The sequence below is a fragment of the Barbus barbus genome (genome assembly GCF_936440315.1).
Source record: "Barbus barbus genome assembly, chromosome: 20".
NCBI classification, from domain to species: Eukaryota; Metazoa; Chordata; class Actinopteri; order Cypriniformes; family Cyprinidae; genus Barbus; species Barbus barbus.
Window position 1 is genome coordinate 3,076,185 of NC_136748.1, and position 25,431 is coordinate 3,101,615.

At 42.4% G+C, this 25,431-nt stretch overlaps 2 protein-coding genes across 2 annotated transcripts in view; one reads left to right on the top strand and one right to left on the bottom strand.

Moving 5' to 3' along the window:
- LOC306885992 (peroxidasin-like) overlaps positions 1-25,431 on the top strand; it is an 86,682-nt gene that overhangs the window by 14,325 nt on the left and 46,926 nt on the right. Inside the window, exons 2-3 of the mRNA XM_079442838.1 lie at positions 21,548-21,619; positions 21,752-21,823. Coding sequence (XP_079298964.1) covers positions 21,548-21,619; positions 21,752-21,823 — 144 coding nt within the window. The remainder of the gene's footprint in view (positions 1-21,547; positions 21,620-21,751; positions 21,824-25,431) is intronic.
- Positions 15,993-18,161, bottom strand: LOC306885947 (uncharacterized protein). The gene is made up of 4 exons (XM_079442773.1): positions 17,917-18,161; positions 17,749-17,816; positions 16,363-16,495; positions 15,993-16,102 (listed from the first exon to the last, which is right to left on the bottom strand). The coding sequence occupies exons 1-4, from the start codon at positions 18,028-18,030 to the stop codon at positions 16,079-16,081; spliced, it is 339 nt and encodes a 112-aa protein (XP_079298899.1). The 5' UTR covers positions 18,031-18,161; the 3' UTR covers positions 15,993-16,078.

Genomic DNA, 25,431 nt, shown 5'->3' on the forward strand with positions numbered 1-25,431 from the left:
GAGTGGACTCGTAGATTGGAACAAGCTCTGGAATGAACTCATAGACTAGAGCAGGCTCTGGAGCAGACTCATAAACTGCAGTGAACTCGTAGACTGGAGCGGGCTCTGGAGTAAACTCGTGTGGCAACAGCAGTGAGAGCGGTTCATGAGTGGACTCTGAGGACTTCTGGACTGGAGTGAATACTGGAGTGAACTCTGATTGCTCCTGGACCGGAGCGGGCTCTGATCGCTCCTCAACTGGAGTAGACTCTGGAGTGGACTTTGAAGACTCACAGACTGAAATGGGCTCTGTAGTGGTTTCTGAAGACTCACGGACTGGAGCAGGCTCTGAGGTGGATTCTAACCACTCCATGACTAAAGTGGTTTCTGTGGCAATCTCTGGGACCACCCACATCAGGTCCTCCAGGACCACTGTACTTGAGACCACCAGAGTTGTGTTCTCCAGGACTACCAGACTTGGGACCACCAGAGTCGGGTCCTGCAGGACCACCGGATTTGAGACCGCAAGAGCGGACTTAGCTGCCCTCCTCCTTCTCAACCTTTGCCTGCGGGTCAGAGATAGGGAAGCTTCACTATCCTCTGGAGATGTTATGGTGGATTCGGGCATCTTCAGGAGCACTGCAGTGGGCTCAGATCGACATGACATCACTAAACTGCGGTAACTGAGATGACACTCAGTTTCATAACACAGCGCCGAAACACTGCAGGTAGCCTCAGGTCATGCTTGTTATAATACACACCAAGTTTCGTCTCAATCCGTCAAACCCTTGCGGAGATATAAGCTCAGGTCCATTTTTACATGCTTTTCGGCAAATTCGTTACTGTGGTATTCAACTTGAATCCCATAACTTTTTGCCAGCATGGTCTGTAGATGATCTGAGCTAATTTTGGTGAGAATCGGACAAATCGCCTAGGACGAGTTCGACAAAGTAGGTTTTACGAACAATTGAAGATAGCGGAAAAAAAAACTTACGATTTTCGACTCCGCTTAAGCCAAGGATTCAGAGGAAAAAAATAATTTTCATTTTGTGGCTTACGGTTCAAAAGTTATTAGCATTTCAAAATTGAATTTTTGGACTCCAAATTTACTGTGGTTACTATTGACGCTATCATCTAGGGCTGGGAGATATGGCTGAAAACTGCATCACGATATCAGTGTTTCATATCGGTCAATATCGATAATTATTGATTTTTTTTAAGGTGGTACATCAAGTTCGTGGTATTAACGTTACCAGTCTTGGCGGGGACGACGGTCTTGCATAATTTGCAGACGACATTTGGTCTGACTACGGTCAGACTTATAATATCCAAAAAACTGCCATACTGGGAGCTGACTTTCTCTTTTATTTACAATTTCCTCGCTCGCTGCGGCACTCATTTTCTGCTTATGAAGAGGAATCCAGCAGACCAGCCAATAGGGTCTGGCTGCAGACGTGCACTCTCAGCCGCGCGTGCGCACTTAGACACGAGACAACGATATGGCGCAACCAAACTTGATACTGTTACATGATTGGCTGTTAGCGTGTCACTCCCTACGTTGCTAGGTTACCAGAGAGCGAGTGCCTTTGTTAATGCAACCAAACTTGCTTCGCAGCCTTTGTTTTCTTCCGACGAAGAATAAAAAATATCGAACGTTTTATCGAACACATTTTTTATTGATATCGTTCACGTGTCTATCGCGATACATATCATTATCGTTTTATCGCCCAGCCCTACTATCATCTATCAGTGTGGCAAATTTGACAACTTTCCCGCTAGCGGTTCTATGGGCTGCCATAGAAGAAGAATAAGAAGAAGAATAAGAACGCTAACGGATATAATGGGTGCCTACGCACCTTCGGTGCTTGGCCCCTAAATATTAATAAATATGACTGGGACGGTCTTATACGTAACATTATAATGAGAACACTATCATAATAAAACGCGGTGAAGTTTTAGAGTTTAGTTGCCGTGTTTCTGCACGTTGTTGTGTGAAGAATGCATCCACAAAGCGTTCATTCAGAGCCACGCAGATACGTTCATGCATTCGGGGCAGTTTGTGCAGATTGCCTAGAAGTGATATAAGTTCTATATGAGATAAATGGGTTAAATCCCATTGATTAAAAACCTGCTATCATGCTTCATTCTACTGGTCATCTTCAGCGCACGCAGCTCAAAACAGAAATGCAGAACTGTCTTATAGTCTACATAACGTTATATTGAGAGCACAATTGAAAAATATTTTGTGAATTCTTAGGATTTCGCTAATGTTTACTGTTAACTATCTTTTAAAACAAAACATAAAATTTACCCCGTTTGATTCTGCAAGGCGTCCGATACACAGTTTCCCTGTGTGTTAACGTCAGTGATGACTGTCGAATGTCTGACTTGACTCTTGGTAATGTATTTCGCCCCCTGCCCCCAAACATATGATTCGACTATCGGCAAGATTCGAAAATTCTCAGTAGGTTCACTAACAAACTAGTTGGGTTTTGGATGACTGGCCCACCACTCTGAGCCATATCTTAGTAAGGTATGATGTGAATGTGTTGAGTATTTTGTGCAGATCAGTAGATGAGCTCAGTTTGTTCTCAGGGTGTTTCCTGAGGCGGGATGGGGGCCTGCTGGAATCTCAGCAGCCCGTGTCTGAGCACGTCTCTGTGAGGGGGGGTGTCCCTCAACCGAGGGGCTGTCATGCAAGGTTGTTTGTCTTCTAGTGTTTCAGAAGAACAGACGACCCGGATAAGCGCAGTGAGAGAATATTTGGGATCATACTGTCAGTTGCTGGACTCCCAGGGAAACACAAGCAAAGAAGTCTTTTGGCTTAGAGTCGTGATGCCAGAGAAACATCTTCCAACATCTCTTTCACTCACTTATTTGGCAAAAGTGAGAAAACAACAAAGGATTTTATCTGCCTGTAATTTACTGCTTTTTACTTTCCTTATGTGAAAATGAATCAGGAATGTTTCCTGTTCGTGTGTGTGATCCAGGAACAATTTACGGTGTGTACATTGGAGGGAAAGTCTTGTGCTTGATATGGGCCAGACGTCTGACCAGAATTGACCCACAAATTGATTAGTTGTCTGGGATAAATTATTCTATCATAAAACTAAACTGGTTGGGTTATTTGTCTATATATCAATTTTTAATAAATTAGAAGAGTTAATGACTTCTGAAGAAAAATCACGAGTGAATGCTTTTGACCAGTTCAGATCTGCACAGAAGAACAAAATAAAATTATACAAATAAATACAAAACAAATGCCATGCTTCAGAGAAAGAGGCATTTAGCCCCATCTGCATCTGGTTAATGTTCTTTAACCAGAGAGATTTATAATAGTGTGTTTGTTGGTGGGAGAAAAAAAGACATAACTGGTCAAATTTGTTTTTAAATGTAAGATATTCAGTATTAAAATCTTAATTTAATTTAATCACTGAGTTTCCATTCTTTTCAGAACTTTTTTCTAACTCACATGCACATGTATACGTTGCTTTTTTCCTATATTTTTATCCATTTCTGTGTGATTCTACTTATCCAAAATTACCTAGATTGAGCTGTTTTTAACCCAGTATTTATTATTTATTCAGATGATTAGCTAATTTAAATGATCAACTAATCTAAGCTTTGACCACATGTTCACTCCTGCACTAAACTTTTGTACATGTGAGGTAAGAATGAGTTTTCCGGAAGTGATATTTGTATTTCAATAGAAGGATTTTAGTTTGTTGTGTAATCCAGATGTTTTTACTTGTAGTATTTCCATGGAAGTTTTCATGCCGATCTATAATGCCTGGGAAAATCAAGTCAAAGATTGTAGATCACGGCTGTAAATAAGATGTTTAATGTTTATCCAAGAGGTTTCATCAGTTATCTGGTCAGTGAGGAATTCCCAGCATTTGAATTTATGCACACGGTGACCCCGCAAGACCTCTAACACACCTGCAGATGTGAATGGAGTGAAACATTGAAGTAGCTGTTCCAGCATGACATAGGTGTCCTCATTTTTTGGGGTTATGTGTGTATTGTTACACAAGAATTTAAAGCAGTTATTTAATCTTGCAAGTTTATAAATCTGAATTAATTCTAACTTGATTCGACTCACTCATAGGGATGTAACGATTAACCGCGAGCCGGTTGAAAATCGATTCATATATGTGACGATTCAAATCGGTTGAGATGCTAAAGAAATGGCGATTCAGCTAGGGGTAGTAGTTTATATGAAAGTATGTCTGAGGGGATCTGACTGTCTTTAGAAAAGTTTAGATGGTATTTTTTTCTTTTCATCTTGCCTCTGTAAAATGCATATTAAAGTTCATAAGTGCAGCTGCTTTGTTTACAGCGGAAACCAAGGAAATGCTTAAAGCGCCACCTGCTGGCAGAAAGTGAATCTGCGTCTCATTCAGCTCGTCTGCTGTTTCAGTTCATGCAGATATTTTTTATGTATACAGTAGTTTCACAAAACTGAAGTCAAACCATTCTGTTTTTGCTTAGATTCATTTAGATTAAAATCTGCTCATGTTGCATGTATGCAGCATCTTTGTTTGGATCATGATTAAAATGCAGTAGTTGCTTGTTATCAGTTGGAGTTGACTCAAGATTCAAGATTTTTATTTGTCACATACGTATAATTGTGTATGTGACAAATAAAAATCTTGAATCTTGAGTTCATTCCCTGTTCTCTGAGAATATTCTACAGAGACTCTTGTTAGAAGTTAGTTGGCACATGCCCGGTTTACACAGCAATTAGGTGTTTTTTGTAAGCCAAAGCAATGTTGTGATCTCTGTGAGAGAAAAAACAGCCAGCCTTCAACTGCTTGTAATGTTATCCGTGAGTTATTTGTTGTCATAATGGACTAAATTAATTTATGATGCTGGTGAAGATACTACATGCCTGTTTCAGTTTACAGTTAAATGCACCAAAGACACAACATAATCAGCAAGCACAGTTTCAGTTTGATTCAATTTTATTTAAATTGTTTCAAAGAAGCTGCACTGAGGACATTGCCATATGCTCAGAGTGAATAAGCCAACTGTGGCAAGAAAAACCTCCTGAAGATTAAGCAGGATGAGGAAGAAATCTTGGGAGGAACCAGACTCCGTGTGGCTTAAATAGACTAGGCTTAAAGGGGTGGTTGATTGTGATTTCACTTTTTTTAACTTTAGTTGGTGTGTACTGTTGCTGTTTGAGCATAAACAGTATCTGCAAAGTTATGTCACTGAAAGTTCAATGCAAACAGATATATTGTCTTAAAATTATGGCAGTTTATTGCCTACAGTTACGGCTGGTAGAGCTTCTTCCCGGGTTGGTGACACCACAAACCCTGAAATGTATATAAACCCCGCCCCTGGAAACATGCAACAAAGGGGGCGGGGCCATGTTGAGCTGTTTTAGAGAAGAGGAAGTGTTGTTGCCATGCCGTCAAAACTAGGGGTGCACGAATCAATCTATTCGTATATGAATCGCGATTCTGTCTTCTAACGATTCTAATGGATTCACAAGTTTCAAAATGAATGTTCTAAAGCAGCGGTTCTCAATCATGTTCCACACTCTGCTCTGCATCTCTCTCTCTCTCTCATTCAGATCATCAGATCGTCAGCTCCTTCAATGAACTGTGTTCTATACACTTTGTGTATTGATAGACAGATATTTTTCACAGCTACGAGAAGTGTTAAAGGGGACCTATTATGCCCCTTTTTACAAGATGTAAAATAAGTCTCTGATGTCCCCAGAGTGTGTATGTGAAGTTTTAGCTCAATATACCCCACAGATAATTTTTTATTGCTTGTTAAAATTGCCGACTTTTAGGGTGTGAGCCAAAACGCCCTGTTTTGAGTGTGTTGCTTTAAATGCGAGTGAGGTGTTGCTCCTGGAGAAGAGGGCGGAGCTTCAAGAGCTCCGGCTCCGGCATTAGCAGTGCTAGCCTTTGCAAATAAACATTCCACTGTTAATACAAGCCTGTTATCTTTACAGAAAACTACTCGTTTTCAAAGTCAGTCATGATCTGATTATACTGTGAATAATAAATTTGCGTTTATGAATTACACAGACGGGGAGCATGGCAGGATAAAAATAACAACATAGCTGGTCTCATGCTATAACAAACTTCATAAGTCCCACTTATAAAGAGCTCGACAACTTCAAGCGATCGACTCGCATTGCTTTCATACGCAACTTTTAACTACCACATTCCTATTCACGATCATTCTGGCAGCACGTGAAGGCAGCATAAGTGAAAACACGAGACAATGATAGTTTTAGCAATTAGCCTTAGAAGCTCTTTTCAGAAAGGCAATTTGGAAAACAAACGTGTGATACGTTGTCTAGAGCTGACGTTTGTGCACGAAGCATTGGTATTAATTCCTAAACATATAGGGGACGTTACCGATTTTTTTTTTTTTTTTTTCCGGGATATTTCCTTGAAAATTAAATTTAACCACAGTGTCCTCGGCTCAGATGGGAGGAGATTATGGCGACTCCTATGTTCATTAGTGCATCCCTAAATACAACACTTGTTAAAGCCTCTTTGGTACTGATATTGTTTATACAGTGGTGTGAAAAAGTGTTGGCCCCCTTCCTGATTTTTTTTTTTTTGCATGTTTGTCACACTTTAATGTTTCAGATCATCAAACAAATTTAAATATTAATCAAAGATAACACAAGTAAACACAACATGCAGTTTTTGAATGGAGTCTTTTTTATTATGAAGGGAAAACTAAATCCAAACCCACATGGCCCTGTGTGAAAAAGTGCTTGCCCCCTAAACCTAATAACTGGTTGGGCCACCCTTAGCAGCAACAACTGCAATCAAGCGTTTGCGATAACTTGCAATGAGTCTGTTACAGTGCTGTGGAGGAATTTTGGCCCATTCATCTTGGCAGAATTGTTGTAATTCAGCCACATTGGAGGGTTTTCGAGCATGAACCGCCTTTTTAAGGTCATGCCACAGCATCTCAATAGGATTCAGGTCAGGACTTTGACCAGGCCACTCCAAAGTCTTCATTTTGTTTTTCTTCAGCCATTCAGAGGTGAATTTGCTGGTGTGTTTTGGATCATTGTCCTGCTGCAGAACCCAAGTTCGCTTCAGCTTGAGGTCATGAACAGATGGCCGGACATTGTCCTTCAGGATTTTTTGGTAGACAGCTGAATTCATGGTTCCATTTATCACAGCATGTCTTCCAGGTCCTGAAGCAGCAAAACAGCCCCAGACCATCACACTACCACCACCATATTTTACTGTTGGTATGATGTTCTTTTTCTGAAATGCTGTGTTACTTTTACGCCAGATGTAATGGGACACACACCTTCCAAAAAGTTCAACTTTTGTCTCGTCAGTCCACAGAGTATTTTCCCAAAAGTCTTGGGGATCATCAAGATGTTTTCTGGTAAAACTGAGACGAGCCTTTATGTTCTTTTGAGGATCTTTTGGTCTACTTCACTTTGTCAGGCAGGTCCTATTTTAGTGATTTCTTGATTGCGAACAGGTGTGGCAGTAATCAGGCCTGGGTGTGGCTAGAGAAACTGAACTCAGGTGTGATAAACCACAGTTATGTTTTGTTTTCCCTTCATAAAAAAAACCCCTTCATTTAAAAACTGCATGTTGTTTACTTGTTATCTTTGATTTAATATTTAAATTTGTTTGATCTGAAACATTAAAGTGTGACAAACATGCGAAAAAAAATAAAAATCAGGAAGGGGGCCAACACTTTTTCACACCAGTGTAATTCCAGTAATGGCGGACCGCATCATCTCACTCAGGGCTGTGATTTTGCTAATAGGGCAGACGGCGTCACAAATGGGCGAGACTTTTTCCCCTCGGTGATGTGAAAAGAGGGAGAATCTGAAACAGCTTGTTTGGTTTTATAAAAAAATTAGTTGGTGGATTTTTAACATTTATAGGCTGGTTGTTTTCACATACTGCGGCCTCACAACTGTGTTTTTTGCTGAAAAAAAGTGATTTTTGCATAATAGGTCTCCTTTAAACATGGACACATACACGGTGGCCATGGTAGCGAGCAATACCTGCTGGCAAACACAAAAATGCTACAACGCAATCATGTATTCTGCTGTATTACAGCTTTAATCAGGATAAAACCATATATTAAAAGCTAACAGAAGCAGTAGCATTTACAAATAACAGTGTACCTAAAAGTATGAGACCACTACAAACAAAAAACATACAATTCTGAAACATCCTGTAAGAGCTGTGCTTGCACCGGTTACACGCGATCCTCTTCACTAATATCGTCTGGGTCTCTTTCGGGCTCAAATTGATTAGCAATATTGACAGCGCCATTGTTTACAATACAACTGGAGCACATGACGCTGATGTGAGGGGCGTGACATTTCTGGACTGCACTAGGCGGTTTAGCCAATCACAACACACTGGGCCAGCTAACCAATCTGAGCCCATTGCGTATTTCTGAGGGAGAATAAAGGTAAATTATGTGAAAAAATTTTTTTTTTTTTTTTTAACGAAGCAGTAACACATTTTAGACTTCACCCCATAAACACAATCAAGCCTAGAAAAAAAACACTCCTTTAAATTGTCTAGGCCAAAGTATATAAAGTTATAGAAAAGTGTAATAGTGACTTGTTAATGTGTTACAATTACCAACCATCATATGTTATTTTATATGATTGGAGCCCAGCCTGAGATTACTGTCGCTATCCAAGCAGTGTCCAGGGAAATATCCCTCATCCCTCATCTGTTGGCTTATGGAATGACCAAAATCAGATACAGTTACTCAGAAAAGATGAGTTATAGGTGGGGGATAATGGAAATTGTTGGTGGGGTTGGATCTGATCAGGACAGAAGCTTGTGAGGTAGAATCAGAGAAAATTGTGATTAATGTTATTAGTCTTATTCCCTTATTACGGTTCATATACTCTGTTATATCCTGAGAATAATTGTCGGGATTCCAGCAGGCCTACAGTACTGCTGAGCGCATATCTATAAAAAGTTAGCTATGAGGTTGGCTTGACAGAAGAGTCTAGACTCAAGGTGAGAGAGTGTATTCCATATATTAGAAGCCATGAAGGAAAGGGATATGAAGTAGATATTGAATGCACAATTTCACTCATTGAATTTGTAATAAGGGAAAGGGAAGTGGTGTGTGTCCAAGTATGGTGACACACACTCAGAATTTGTGCTCTGCATTTAACCCATCCAAGTGTACACTCAGTAGTGAACATACACCCGGAGCAGTGGGCAGCCATTGCTGTGGCGCCCGGGGAGCAGTTGGGGGTTTGGTGCCTTGCTCAAGGGTCTCACCTCAGTCGTGGTATTGAGGGTGGAGAGAGTGCTGGTTATTCACTCCCCCACCTACAATCCCTGCCGGACCTGAGACTCGAACCCACGACCTTCAGGTTACAAGTCCAGCTCTCTATCCATTAGGCCACGACTGTTATTATGTGCAATAATTGTATATTTACCTACATTCTGAGGGTGCTCAGTTTATATATAATCTCATTGGTACTACTAGTCGTATTATTAATCTGCTGGTCAGAAGGTGGGAATAAGATTTTTTAAATGTTTTTCAAAGAAGTCTATTATTCTCACCAAGGCTGCATTTACTTTTTATCTGACAATTGTTTTTGTTTTTTTCCTATTACCCTGCAATGTATGTGTGTGTGTTTTTGGTGCTATCAGAAGTCTTTGTAAGCTTAAGGGGTTTAAAGATTCAGCCACTTGGGTGTTTACTGGGGTACAGAGGTTCTCAGTACTTCTGTACTAAATCAGAGGTTTAAATGCTAGTAGCGGTATTTTGTAAATTAAATGAAATTATTTATAATTGAGCTGGGAGACAACTAATGTAGCATAGAAACAGACATATTCTGACACTGTTTATTTCCTCTGGACATTGTACAGACTGCATCTTGAAGATACAAATATATGAACCTGTTCATTCATATACCACCATGATAATATACTGCACTGTAAAACTTTTCGTTGTAAATTTACAGTAAAATACTGGCAGCTGGGTTGCCAGCCACATACTGTATTTTTACAGTACTACTACTGTACACAACATTTACAGTTCTGTACTGTATTTACGAAATACAGTATTATACTGTTATATAACTTTTTTTTACAGTATTACACTGTGCTCTTTACAGGGAATACTGTAAATCCTGCTTTTATTTCAGTACTCTTGGATTTACAAAATTAAAAATATACTTTTTCATAACAGTATTCACAAAAAAATTGAGAAAATAATATTTTCTGAGTTTTAAAACATTTTATTTATTTTGAAGAAAAGACCAGGCAATTGCCTTATATGAATTTACTGGCTGAAATGCCAGCTGTAGTTTTTTTTTTTTTCCTTTTTCTTTTAAATATAAAACATGTAAAATGCAATTAACAATTAGCAAGTAATTCAAAATACAGTAATCTTATTTACTTTTAAAGAATGGAAAGGTTTTTCAGAAATATATTTTTTAAAAGTCTTTCAGAAGAGAGGAAACCGTCTCGGGTTACTTGCGTAACCGATGTTCTCTGAGTAGGGAACAAGACGCTGCGTAGCTTACGCAATGGGAACACCCCCAGGTGTGACGATTGTCTGAAGCCCTTATAGAATCACGCCAATTCATTGGCTGATGGCGCGAGATGCCGCCCCTACGTCATACGTGATTGACATAGACCCGCGATCGCGCCATCTTACTCCTCAGATTTTCCTGTCGAAGAAGCAGGTCGACAGCAAGAGGAGCTTGGCAGCGGACGCAGCGTCTCGTTCCCTACTCCGAGAACATGGGTTACGCAAGTAACCCGAGACGTTCTCTTTCATAGGTTCACTCAACGCTGCGTAGCTTACGCAATGGGAACGAAATACCACACACGCCAAGCTAACGCGCTGCCAGACCTGGCCCATTACAGACCAGAGCACTACAAACCTAGCTGGTTCAAACAGAGAGAACCTGGGAACCAGGAGCTGTATTTGCATCAAGGTTATAGAACCTCACAAAAGTATGCGGAGAGGACCAACCTGCCGCCATACAAATGTCCTCCAGGGGAACCCCTCTAAACAAAGCTTGGGAGGAGGCCACCCCTCTGGTGGAATGAGCTCTGATGTCCAGAGGTGAAGGCAGACTGCGCACCTCATAGGCCAACGAAATAGCATCCCTAACCCAGTGGGATATTGTGTGTTTAGATGCGGCTAGCCCTTTGCGGCCTGCACCAAAAACAGTTGTAGGGACTTACGCCACTGGCTGGAACGGTCCACATACACCTTCAGGGCTCTAACAGGGCAGAGCAGATGAAGCCTATCATCGCCCTCATTCGAGGAGGAGGGAGAGAAATCCTGCAGCATTACCACCTGTGAACGAAAAGACGTAGAGAGAACTTTGGGGACATAACCAGGCCTAGGTCTCAGAAATGCCTTGACTAGACCAGGAGCAAACTCAGTGCAGGACTCGCTGACCGACAGAGCCTGCAGATCTCCCACACGCTTAAACGAGGCCAACGCCAACAAAAGAGTAACCTTTAATGTCAGAATCCTCACGGGAGCTGACTCTAGAGGTTCAAAAGGAGACTCTATCAACCCCTTCAGGACAACAGAAAGGTCCCAAGAAGGGAAACTAGGAGGACGAACCGGCCTCAAGCGCTTAACCCCACGCATAAAGGAAGATACTAGACGATGTCTACCCAGCGGGACATCGTCTGAGTCCCTTCGAGCAGCAATAGCCGCAACGTAGACCCTCAAGGTGGTAGCGGCCGCTCCAGCCGAAAACTTATCCTGTAGGAACTCCAGCACTGAACCAACCGGGCAGTTAACTGGGTCTACAACATGAGCCAAGCACCAGGATTCAAAAACCCTCCATTTGGAGGAGTAGAGCTTCCTAGTGGAAAGGGCCCTGGCACTATTAATGGTCTCACGGACTCCATCTGAGAGACCAAAAGCTAAGGGCGACCTATGATCGGCCATACCCACAACTTCCAGATCTCCGGATGTGGGTGCCAAATTCTGCCCTGAAGCTGACACAGCAGGTCTTTCCTGACTGGAATTTCCCACGGCTCGCCCTCCAGAAGGGAGACCAACTCCGAGAACCACGTCTGGGAAGGCCAGAACGGGGCTACTAGGAGAAGACGGACTCCGTATGTCCTCACCCTGCACAATACTGCTGGGATGAGCTTGATCGGAGGGAAAGCATACAGACTCATGTCTGGCCATGGGTGCGCTAGCACATCTATCCCCAGAGAGGCAGGATGAGAGAGGGAGAACCAAAGGGGACATTGAGTCGACTCCTGAGACGCAAAGAGGTCCACCTCTGCTGCGCCGAAACGTTCCCAAATCTGATCCACCGTCCGGTGGTTCAGCATCCATTCCCCCGACCTGAGTTTTTGCCTTGACAGAAAGTCCGCCGCTAGGTTCAGGACCCCTGGGACATGGACCGCTCTCAGGGACAAGAATCTGCCCTGTGCCCAAAGAAGCAGCCGACGTGCATGCCTGTTCAGGGTGCGCGATCGGGAGCCCCCCTGGCGATTGATGTGAGACACCACCGCCATGTTGTCCGTCCTGACGATGACGTGAGAGTGCGCCAGGAATGGAAGAAAGTGAGTGAGAGCTAGGTGAACCGCTCTCAGTTCCAGACCGTTTATGTGCCACGTCAGGTACTTGCCTGACCAAACACCGCAAGCCGGTCTTCCCTCGAAGACCGCCCCCCACCCTGAGAGGGAAGCATCCGTCGTTATCATTTGGCGACGGCAGACTAACCCCATATTCACTCCTGTGTGGAGAAAATTGAGGTCCCGCCACACTAAGAGGGAGCGAAGACAGGCGCCTGACACTCTTAGTAGACGGAGGGATGGCCAAGAGGGGTGAATACCAAGGGACTTCATCCACCAGAGGAATGGTCTCATATGGAGCAGCCCCAAGGGGAGAACCGGGGAAGCCGCTGCCATAAGGCCCAGGAGCCTGCGACACAAGCCCACTGATACGCGACGGCCTAGCCTGAAGCGGGCCGAGCACGACTGGATGCTTTCCACCTGAGCAGGGGCCAGACGGGCCTGCATCGAGGTTGAGTCCAGACAGACCCCCAAAAATGTGGTCTGTTGAGCTGGAGTGAGCACGCTCTTCTGGCCATTCAGCCGGAGGCCAAGCGCACGAAGGTGGAAAAGGAGAGAATCCCTGTGACGAATCACCTGCTCCCTGGAACTGGCTAGAACGAGCCAGTCGTCCAGGTAGTTGAGGATGCGGATGCCCTGGAGCCTCAGCGGGGCTAGAGCCGCATCCATACACTTGGTGAACGTCCTTGGGGCCAGAGCTAGCCCAAAGGGAAGAACCCTGTATTGGTAAGCCTTTCCCCCGAAGGCGAACCTGAGGAACTTCCTGTGTCTCTGAACCACCTGGATGTGAAAGTAGGCATCCTTCAAGTCGACAGTGACGAACCAGTCCCCCTCTCGGACTTGGGAAAGAATGCTCTTGAGCGTCAGCATCCTGAATTTCCCTCTGTAGAGAGAGTAATTCAGCCTGCGCAGATCTAGTATAGGACGCAAACCCCCATCCTTCTTCGGGACTAGAAAGTAACGGCTGAAGAAGCCGTGCTTTAGGTCCGAAGAGGGGACCTCCTCTATTGCCCCTTTGAGCAGAAGCGAGGAGACTTCCTGCTGTAGGACAGAAGCCTCGTTGGCGCTGTTCACAGCAGTAAGAAGAACCCCGTTGAAACGGGGGGGGGTTGCGTGCAAATTGGAGTGTGTAACCAAACTGGATTGTACGAAGAATCCAGGGCGACACTCCCGGCAGGTCCCTCCAGGCGTGGAGGAAGGCCGACAGAGGTAGCGGAGTGGAACATATCAAGGGGGATACCAACACGGGGTCCCTGCTTTGAACGTCCCCCTGAAGGGAGGGGCAAGTACCTAGCTGAAGCAGAGGAGAGCTCACAGCGTCCTCGTGCACAGAGGCATGACCTAATGAGGCCATAAAGGCAAGGGCAGGAGATACTGGCGCGGGGGGAAAGCGCTGGGCGTCCCTTACCGCGTGTACAATGTCTGCAGCCTGCAGCAACTCTGAGGGGAGAAAACCTGAAGTGTCTCTTACCTTCAATGGTCGCCGAAGAGGGGAAGTGACCTGCGCTCCTCGAGACGTCACTACCGGCGAGGATGGCACAGTTGGCGGAGGAGAGCAACTCAGAGACGGACAGAAACGTTTTAACGGTCCGTCGCGATCCAACGAGGCGGGGGAAGCTCTCCTCTTCCTGATACTCATATCAGGAGCGACCCGAAGAAGCCGCCGCGGGGGGCTTGTTCGGGCGTTTCAAGTCTATCCGCTTGCGGGGGCGCTGGCGAGTAGCGGAACGACCACGGGCTCCCCAGACCGTGTATAGTGGGGGATGCACCGGATCGCGATCGCTCACTCTACCGACTGGCTCCCTTCTGGGGGCCGGGCGCTCCCTAGAAGATGAGGCAGAGGCAGAGGCAGAGGCCGGTTCGCGCGCACGACGTGGCATGAACTGCTTAAACGCAGCTGACTGCGTTTTAGCAGCCCTGAACTTATCGACTACAGTGTTAACCGCATCACCGAATAAGCCAGAGCTAGAGATCGGGGCGTCAAGGAGGAAAGATCTCCGTCAGATTCAGCAACAGGTGGCGTTCAGTTGCCACCAAACCTGCCATACTGCGTCCAACCGCCCGCGCTGTATGCTTAGTAGCACGGAGGGCCAAGTCGGTAGCCCTGCGAAGCTCCTTAACAGCCTCGGGGGTCACACCATCCCCCTCATCCATCTCCTTCAGTACCTCAGCTTGGTAGGCCTGAAGGATGGCCATAGTGTGGAGAGCCGCGCCTGCCTGTCCCGCCGCCATGTAGGACTTACCGACCAAAGCAGAGGTGGTTCTACACGGCTTGGACGGAAGGAGAGGGCGAGACTTCCACGAGGGGGCGGAAGTCGGCGAGAGGTGTGCAGCGAGCGTGTCCTCGATCGCCGGGACTGCGGCGTACCCCTGCTCCACAGAACCAACGAGGTTGGTGAAGTCAGCGGCCGCCGCATTAGTGAGGCGGGAAGAGAAAGGCTGCTTCCAAGACCTGGAAATCTCGTGATGCAGGTCAGGGAAGAAAGGCAACTTCCTCCTCACCGGGCGCGAACCAGAGCCACTGAGGAAACGCTCGTCGAGCTTAGATGACTGGGACTCGCGAGGCTCGTCCGGCCAATCTAAGCTCAACTTCTCAGTGGCGCGCGCCAAAACGTCCACGAGTTCAGAATAGGCCGGAGAAGGCCGCGCCTCCTGGCCGCTAGGCGGGAGAACGTCGAATGGCGCGGCTCCGAAGTCCTCAGAGTCGGAGGCCGCAGTATACAAAATATCCTCCAACCCGAAGGAAACGGCTTCCCGTGCCTCCGGGCTGGGTGCAAGACAGCCGCGAGAAAACTGGACCGGAGAAATCGCGCGGTAACGCCCAGGCGATGGAGGGAGAGAAAGTGAAAACTGCTCACTCTCCATAGCCTCGAGCTCCGCATCCGAACCCCAAGCCCCGGCTTCGCGGAGGGAGGAGGCCTCCGGAGCAGCGCGGCGAGGGAGAACGGCAGATTCTCGATCAAAAACCGTGAGTCTAGCGCGCAAGGTTTTTAAAGTAAAATTCTCGCAGTACTTGCAATTGGAAATGCCAAAAATAGCGTCTCGCGCGTGGGCCAGGCCCACACATCTGACGCACTTACCGTGCTGGTCATCACTCGCGATGAGGAGAGAGCACGGCGGTTGGCACCGACTAAAATCCATTCCACACACCACTAGGAGAATACAATTCCACAGATGCGGTCGCTGAAGTGGAAAGAATCCCAGACTAACGTCTTCGAAAATGGGCCAGAAAAACCGCGAGAAGCGAACGCTTCTGAAGAGAGGAAAATCTGAGGAGTAAGATGGCGCGATCGCGGGTCTATGTCAATCACGTATGACGTAGGGGCGGCATCTCGCGCCATCAGCCAATGAATTGGCGTGATTCTATAAGGGCTTCAGACAATCGTCACACCTGGGGGTGTTCCCATTGCGTAAGCTACGCAGCGTTGAGTGAACCTATGAAAGAGAACTGTGGGTTTACAGTACTGTTCTTTTTTTACACAACATGTCCAGTCTTCTTGTAAGTCACTTTTCCTTTCTTGGTTTTTGATGCACATTCAGGGTTGATGTTGAGAAAGCATCTAAAAGACAGAAAAGAAAAAAATATATATACACAGCATCTCACAGAAGTGAGTTCTGTGAGACAGCACAGAGAATTGCAACACTTACGATGTGATTACATGACTACATGATAATGTTAAATATGCAATATGTCATTCAGCTCTTTAATCAACTGTATAAAATATTTGTTAAAATATACTTAAGTACTTTACAAATACTGTCAAAACAAGTTAGTGACAATTCATTCTATCATATATATATCAATGGCAAATATGCTAACCTCAGTCGCAAGGGTGCATGCCACCTCTTCCTGATACTGGAGGTTGAAATCATACAATAATACAAACAGCACTGCAAGGCCAGAGACAAAGTTGGGCTGCTCAACATTTACCGCTGGTTGCTTAGAGATTGACCTGAAAATAAAAAAAGAAAGAAAATACTTCAAATAAACTATTGTGGGTTCCATTGCGGTTCTGTTTAGTTGTCTATACATAGTTCAACTCAACAACTATTAAACTAAATCTGAAATATGTGCAGGGAAATCCCATTTACAGGGTTCACAACTATAGCTGTGAACTGCATAATAATAGTAGCTGATGAATGCACAGTCGAGCACAAAAGACCAATGTCAGTGTCAGGATTTTCATTAAACAATATTGTATTCCCTCGGAACACTTGGAATACATGACATGTTGCATGTGAACATTCTGTGATACTATTGTATCTTGATGCTGGTCACTATCACTGCCATTATATGGACAAGCGTGAGCAGGCTTTTTTTTTTAATTTTTATTATTCTCCTTTAGTGGTCCAAAAAACAAAGAAGGTCATAGGGCATTAGAACAACACCAGGGTGCATGGAAGCATATGGGTAGCAAAATTCAATTGAAATGCAATACGTAAAATGGTGATATATTTCAATTTACATTTTCTTATACATATGTGCAATATTTAGTGCACATATGTATTTTATTGTATATCACATAAATTTTATTTAAATTATAAAATTTACATTTGCCATTTCCTACACTAGTTTTAATACACAAATTAAAAACATATTTTAATGCTTTATAAGTTGCAAAATGGAAATTAAAATGTATTACCCAAATTTATTAGATGTTTAACATGTCCAAGCAAAAACTGTTTTTACATCATAATACCACATGATAATTGTAATTTCAGAATGCATTCTGATCCAAAGGTGCAGTAAAAAGGTAGAAAAATTGTAATTTAAAATCTCTTATTTTTCTTAAATGCGTTGACACTTATAAGACGTTTCAATTGCATTTTCATTTAATACCTCATGATGAATATAAAGTCAATGTGGATTTGAAAATGCATTCGAAATGTATTTGAAAATTCAACACACCCCCGACCTGTCAATCTTTAGGCTACATCAAGGCAGGGCTTGGCAACAGGATGCACAATTGTAGAAAATATAATATGTAAATTATATAACTGAATTTCCATTTTCATTTTGCACTAAACTTTGCACATATTTAGGGTAAAATGTCAATTAAAATACAGAAATGCATTGCCATTTTGCATATTACTAACTGAATTTGAAATTATTTCAAACTGAATTTTGCTACCCATATGCTTCCATAGCGTTAATGATGACTTAATGTTCATTTTAGGGTGTACTAAACCTTTACTGTTTACTTACCAAGAATTATAGGTTGTGTTCTCTGGCAAATGTAGACACTGCTGGACATCAGATTGAGTGGTGAATACCTGAAACAATTTTTAAGAAGACAGCACAACCATCACTAACAGAACCAAGACATAACAAATCACATTTATTTGCAACATGCTTTAAGTAATCTCTACTTACATCTGCTTGAAGGGTAAGACCATCTAATTTCTGCAAGTGTGGGAGCAGCTGTAGGACCATGGAAGACATGGAAACAATCAGGAATACTACTTTTGAAATAAGCATTAGGAACATGACTATGGATTTTCATGTGCTGGCAAAATTATAACACATTAAAAAGCACAATCATAGAACTGAAATTTTTTAACATGGACTACAAATGGGAAGCACTTACATTAGCACCGGATCTTCATCAGATTGTTCAGCCTGAAAAATAATAATAATAAAAAAAAAAATAATCAGAAGCAGGTCATGTGAATGTGTGTCTTATTTGCTATTTAAGTTGTTTTTGATTGTTGGATTAAAGGAAGGTGTGCATAAACATCTTAAAAGGGATAGTTCACTTTGAAATTAAAATTTGGTATCTATCAGCTTACCCCAAGGGCATCTAAGATGTAGGGGTCTTTTTTTCTTCAGTAGATCCAATTTTGATATGTTTAGGTCAAATCGTTCTAGCTTGTCAGTCATATAATGGCAGGTATAGGTCACTGTCTCTATAAGAGGGAAAAAGAACATGCACAGAGAAATCCAAATTAAACATTTCCCCATCGTAACTACACATTGATGGCCTAAGACACGAAACGAGCAGTTTGTGTGAGAAAATGAACAGTATTTATACAGTTTTTTACCTCTTGTACACAACCATGTCCAAGTGATCTGAGTGCGCGCACGCATCCGGTGTGTGACGTGTGTGCGCGCGCTCTGGCTTAGTCCACAAAAATAACTTTATTGCACAAATAATTAGAAAGTTATTGAACGCGGAAATATGTGAATGTTGTGAATGTGCGAATATAAAACCAATTTTACCCAAGTGAATTGCTAACTCGGGATTTAAGTTAAGTTTAACGTTCCCAAAATCAAACCATGCGTGGAAACAATGTAGAAATGTGAATGAAAAAAAGACAAGCTTACCGTATCGATACTTAGTCGAACATTAATCCATCTTCTCATGCTCCAGTCGATTAGCATCATCTCAGGCACAGGTTAGATGATTCAGATGACAAATTATCTCCGCGTCTGCTCAGGCAGCGTCGTCCATTGTTTGCTGCGTCACAGGCACTAACGCTTGAAACGCGAAACGAAGCTCACAAAGCTTATCTACGCACAGATTCACAAACCACTGGCTTATCTTAATAACGCGAATAATTATTTTGTTCAATTAATTCCCGCTGACGAATCTAGTTTGCCTGTAATACACTGTTCACATTTCTTCTTCTTTGGAGATCACATCACATTTGAATTGAGCGCGAAATAAATATATCCCACAATGCAATGCGTTTACAGTATGGTACTGTATTACAAATTTAGCGGGCTGAAAACAGAAAACTTCTGTATATTTACAGACATTCTGTAAAATATACAGAATGCTACTGTTTTATAAAAATACAGTATAATACTGTTAGAAAATGCCTGTAAATTTACAGTAAAGTTTTACAGTGTGGGTAAGGCTATTGATGAAGTAGCTTTAAATCAAGAGACTGTTGTCAAGCACCGTGTTGTGTAACAGTAAAGCATGACTCAATTGAACATCTAGACGCTGTATTAAAGGGACATCTTAAAATGTTCTAATAATGGTCTAAGGAACAACTTGGAAAACTGTAAAATTACATCTGGCGTTGAGGACATATAGAGCTGCATGTCATAACAATGAAAGCTAGTGCCATTGTTCCTTGTAATAGCACCTGTAGGAAGCATGTATAAGCAGTTCATTAAAGGACATGAGACAGAGCCTTGTGGCACTCCATAATTCTTAGGTTGGACATCTCCTCATTCACACTCACAAATATGGCAAATTTGACATAAACCAGGCTAGGATGGCAATGTGATTTGTCACACTTGTCTGAAAGAATGTTATAATGTATAATGTCAAAGGTAATACTAAAACTTTAATTTGTGTTCAGACCTACGATGATTTAAAGTTATGGCATATTGAGAGATATACAGGTCCTTTTCAAAAAATTAGCATATTGTGATAAAGTTCATTATTTTCTGTAATGTACTGATAAACATTAAACTTTCATATATCTTAGATTCATTACAACACAACTGAAGTAGTTCAAGCCTTTTATTGTTTTAATATTGATGATTTTGGCATACAGCTCATGAAAACCCAAAATTCCTATCTCAAAAAATTAGCATATTTCATCTGACCAATAAAGAAAAGTGTTTTTAATACAAAAAAAGTCAACCTTCAAATAATTGTTCAGTTATGCACTCAATACTTGGTCGGGAATCCTTTTGCAGAAATGACTGCTTCAATGCGGCGTGGCATGGAGGCAATCAGCCTGTGGCACTGCTGAGGTGTTATGGAGGCCCAGGATGCTTCGATAGCGGCCTTAAGCTCATCCAGAGTGTTGGGTCTTGCGTCTCTCAACTTTCTCTTCACAATATCCCACAGATTCTCTATGGGGTTCAGGTCAGGAGAGTTGGCAGGCCAATTGAGCACAGTAATACCATGGTCAGTAAACCATTTACCAGTGGTTTTGGCACTGTGAGCAGGTGCCAGGTCGTGCTGAAAAATGAAATCTTCATCTCTATAAAGCTTTTCAGCAGATGGAAGCATGAAGTGCTCAAATCTCCTGATAGCTAGCTGCATTGACCCTGCCCTTGATAAAACACTGGACCAACACCACCATCACTGACTGTGGGTACTTGACACTGGACTTCAGGCATTTTGGCATTTCCCTCCCCCAGTCTTCCTCCAGACTCTGGCACCTTGATTTCCGAATGACATGCAAAATTTGCAGTGCTGCTTCTCTGTAGCCAAGGTCAGGCGCTTCTGCCGCTGTTTCTGGTTCAAAAGTGGCTTGACCTGGGGAATGCGGCACCTGTAGCCCATTTCCTGCACACGCCTGTACACGGTGGCTCTGGATGTTTCTACTCCAGACTCAGTCCACTGCTTCCGCAGGTCCCCCAAGGTCTGGAATCGGTCCTTCTCCACAATCTTCCTCAGGGTCAGGTCACCACTTCTCGTTGTGCTGCGTTTTCTGCCACACCTTTTCCTTCCCACAGACTTCCCACTGAGGTGCCTTGATACAGCACTCTGGGAACAGCCTATTCGTTCAGAAATTTCTTTCTGTGTCTTACCCTCTTGCTTGAGGGTGTCAATGATGGCCTTCTGGACAGCAGTCTTACCCATGATTGCGGTTTTGAGTAATGAACCAGGCTGGGAGTTTTTAAAAGCCTCAGGAATCTTTTGCAGGTGTTTAGAGTTAATTAGTTGATTCAGATGATTAGGTTAATAGCTCGTTTAGAGAACCTTTTCATGATATGCTAATTTTTTGAGATAGGAATTTTGGGTTTTCATGAGCTGTATGCCAAAATCATCAATATTAAAACAATAAAAGGCTTGAACTACTTCAGTTGTGTTGTAATGAATCTAAAATATATGAAAGTCTAATGTTTATCAGTACATTACAGAAAATAATGAACTTTATCACAATATGCTAATTTTTTGAAAAGGACCTGTATATGTATGTGTGTGTAATGTTGATTTAAAAAAAAAAAGTCATATTTACGCAATGCATGACGAAGGCCACAGCAATAATATATGCTTTGTTTGAGCCAAGTATGTTTATTTTTTTGTTTCCAGAGATCTGAGATTCAACAAAATCAAGGATTTACAGCCAGGATCCTTCAGACGATTAAAAAACCTCAATACACTGTAAGTGCCAATGTTTTATAAAATGGTTTCATATGAAACACACCTCATGAAACTAAACATTTTGGAGCATGTTGCTTTGTTTGAAACCGTCTATTTTGATGTCTAATACAATTCTTTCCTCTTTCTTTTAAGGCTTTTAAATAACAACCACATTAGAAGAATCCCAAGAGGAGCCTTTGAAGATTTGGAAAACTTAAAATATCTGTGAGCATTTTTTTACATCTTTTGATGGCTTATTAAAATATAGAAATTGTGGGGGGAAAAAAATAGTTAGAGAAGTCAAGTAATTAATTTAAAAGCATAGCTACTGTATAACCTCTGACTGAAAGCATATTGTAAAGTTAAAAAGTACAATGTAGTAGTACAAAAAATGTCCCTTTAACTTGATTTCAGAACCATGAGCGAACATGTTGCACCATGTTCACCACTTGTATGAATGATTCAGTCATTACTACTGCCATTGTTTGACACAGAAGAGAGTTGAGATCATGGAAAGACACTCTCACACATGTGGGAAACTTAATTGTCTGCACTATATAATTATCTGTCTGACGGCCCTGACCCAAAAGCGTGGAGATCAGAGTCAGGTGGAGCTGGAGTAATTGCTCTCTGGGCAGACTTTGCACAATTCCTGTCTTTGTCACAGAGAATCTGTAACTTTAGTTGTGGTGAGAGCAGCCTGTGTTTATATTTCAATAGAGTCGGTTGTTTGAAATGTTTCACACCTGGTTTTGCCTAGATAACATCTAAACTCAGCTGCTAAGAGAATACAGTAAGAGTAAAGTAGGTGTAAGTCAATCTAACCAACATGTTAAAAAACATGTCTGGTCATATTTCACCCCCAAATTAAATATAAATAAATATTTTTGCTTTAAGAAAATTAAGCATTTTTTTATCACCACTATGGTAAATTTTGCATTGTGGCATTAATTATTATTACTTTATAAATTGTTATTGGGACATCCATCCCTACCCCTAAATAAGTGTGTGTGTGTGTGTGTGTGTGTGTATATATATATATATATATATATATATATATATATATATATATATATATATATATATATATATATATATATATATATATATATATATAAGTAGTCTGCTCTTATATCCATCACTAAATTCCCTTTTTAAGAATTATAATACAAAAATATTTGTATAACTCACTGGTGATTGACCACTGGAGTGTATGAAGCCTAAATTATCTCTACAAGAGGCTGAACAATTAGAGCCCGCTGTTATTCTAGTGCTGGTGGTCTAAAAGACAAACGCTGACTTCACAGACTACAACTCGTGTGTCACTCCAGATAAACATACAGAGTATTATACTTCTCAGGCTGAGTATTATTTCATTCATTTTCTGGTCTTGGGCCGTTCAACCATCAGACACATGTGATAGTTCACACAGTCATGATGTCCAGCTGTGGAGTTGTCTGAAAGAGTACTTTAAAATTCCCTCTTCTGGTTACTCGAGCAAGGTCCAGTGGTCTGGCTAGTCCTCCAGACAAAGTGAATGTAACCTGCTTTGTGGCTGGTTTGGCGTTTTACCACTGTAATTCAGATACTGTAAACATTGAACAGGTTTTTTTCATTAGAAAACCTCACATTTTTTCAGGGTTATTATTGTGAAATCAAATCTAAATCTAAAAAAAACAAAGTTAGATTTGATTTCTGTTTTAGGTCACACTTTATATTAGGTGGCCTTAAGGCGAGACACTACAGGTGAATAGGGTAAAATTTTTAACTAGCAGATATCACCATGAAACTTTCCCAGTTGATTACCTACATTAAGATGAGAAAAAAATGTATTACAAAGTTTCTGTAATTTTATGTTTAAATATGCAAATTAGGCATTATCTAATTAAATATGCACTAATTTGCATATATTAAAAAAAACGAAATCTCAGAATTGGATAAAGCCAGGTTCAAAATTATTTTTTCATTGTGTTCACATATTAGATGGGAAAACAATTACAGAGGGATTTATGGATATCTACTTTTGTTATCCTGTAAATCAGAATATACTGTCAATAGTCTTAAAAAATGTATTTTCGCCATGTTTTTTGGAATAAAATGTTATATAAATCAGGCTAGGAATAATATATTTACAAATCCCTCTGTAATTGTCTTCATAATATAACTAGGTACAAGACTGGAAAGTTTGGTGTATATAGGTGCTACTGAAGTGGAGATTTCGGACTTGGAGTATGAGAGAAAAGTAATTTTGAGAAAACGGGCTTTAAAGATTTATATTGTAAAAATCCACACATTTTTATATGAAAACATTGCTAACAAGCAAAACAACTGGCCAAGTAATTGTTTATAACAATGTAGACCATGAACAATGACAACTGAATAAAACAACATTGCCAAATAAGACCTTCAACTAACCACAGAGAACCACAAATACAGACACAAACTTATCATCAGAACTGCAACTCTAGTCATCTATGTCCATCGGAACACAAAGTTCACCCATGAGGGTTGAAAGCCTAGCTCTCCATGCCTGCACCATATGTAGGCCCCTCACCCCTCTCTTGCTGATGCCTTTTCAGCTTTTTAGCTGTGCTCAGAGTCTTTCTGCAACGTTTTACACTCTCAGACTGGATGGATTCGGCTTTTGTGATCCTCAGCATGTCGGTTTCCCTGATGGTGGTGACGGTAACGACAGTGCTTTCCAGCCAAAGCTTATCCCTAATGGCAAGCATGGCAGAGGCCCCCTCATTAAAAGTTGAAATGGCCATACTTGCAGCTGCCTCAACTCTACTCTTACCTACAAACACTGTTTTTGGACAGCGGGCCCAAATGACGGAGTTGAGGCACTCATTCGCATTTTGAGTGCCACCATGCTGCATGCGCTGCAGCAGGCTGTCACTTGACATGCGGTGGTATACAGGTATCAGCTTCTGGCCCACCTCCCGAGACAAAAAGTTTCCTGCATGGAGCCTGTGGCTCTCTGGAGTTTCTCCATTTTCCTCCGCTCTCCTATACCAACACCAGGACAGGTTGCACCTGGTGTGCAAGGGGACTTCGTCACAGGACATGCTATGGAGGAGACCACCCCAGATCTCATTTTTCATTTTCTCTATGGAACCCTGGTTATTTAAAATTGCCCCCCTGTAATAATTTTGTAATGTTTTACATTTTTTGGCCGTTAATTTTCCCAGACCCTTCCCCCCCAATTTGCGTTCAGCACTTAATTTTCGTAGTGCTGTGCCCATACGCTTATGGGCATGGTTGATGCATTCTAATTTTACTACCTCATGCCCAGGGTATGGGTTGAGGGATACCACCTCCCTGAATGCAGCACTGTCCCCATCTGACAGCATCTGAATGTATCTCAGCTGGTGGCGACTCACAGACCTGGCCCGCATCCTCTTCGCTGCCTCCTGCTCCATAGCCTTGCTTGAGCCCCTAAAATTTTGTGCACAGTCATGCGTTTCTCTCCAGCTGTCAATTTCCTCATCTGTAATCTTTCCCTCATGCCTGGCAGCTTCTTAAAGGGCACAAGCATGGCAATAGGAGGATAGAACCTCAAAGTCGATCACCAGTCCCGTACAAATATCGATGCACACCCCGATCCCATAGTGTGATGTGAACCCTCTTTTCTGCCAAGTGCCATCAAAAGACACACTGATATTTATCACCGCATCTGCATCCTCTCTCAGCAACTCTGCCACATCTGCATCAATACCTGCATAGGCCTGCCTGACCTGCTCCCTGGTCCTGTGAAGTGACTCAAGACCTCTCTCAATTTCTGCCGCTAAAATTAAATGTGTATTGTATCAATAACTGTTCATTTGTTTTGT

What these genes read in the sequence shown, in the direction of transcription:
- LOC306885947 (XM_079442773.1), bottom strand. Translation starts at nt 18,030, where the DNA reads ATGTTCCTAATGCTTATTTCAAAAGTAGTATTCCTGATTGTTTCCATG. An exon ending in GTCTTACCCTTCAAGCAGAT is followed by an intron (nt 17,817 to 17,916) that starts GTAAGTAGAGAT and finishes AAATTGTTTCAG; the next exon opens with GTATTCACCACTCAATCTGA. An exon ending in CATGCACCCTTGCGACTGAG is followed by an intron (nt 16,103 to 16,362) that starts GTTAGCATATTT and finishes TCTGTCTTTTAG; the next exon opens with ATGCTTTCTCAACATCAACC.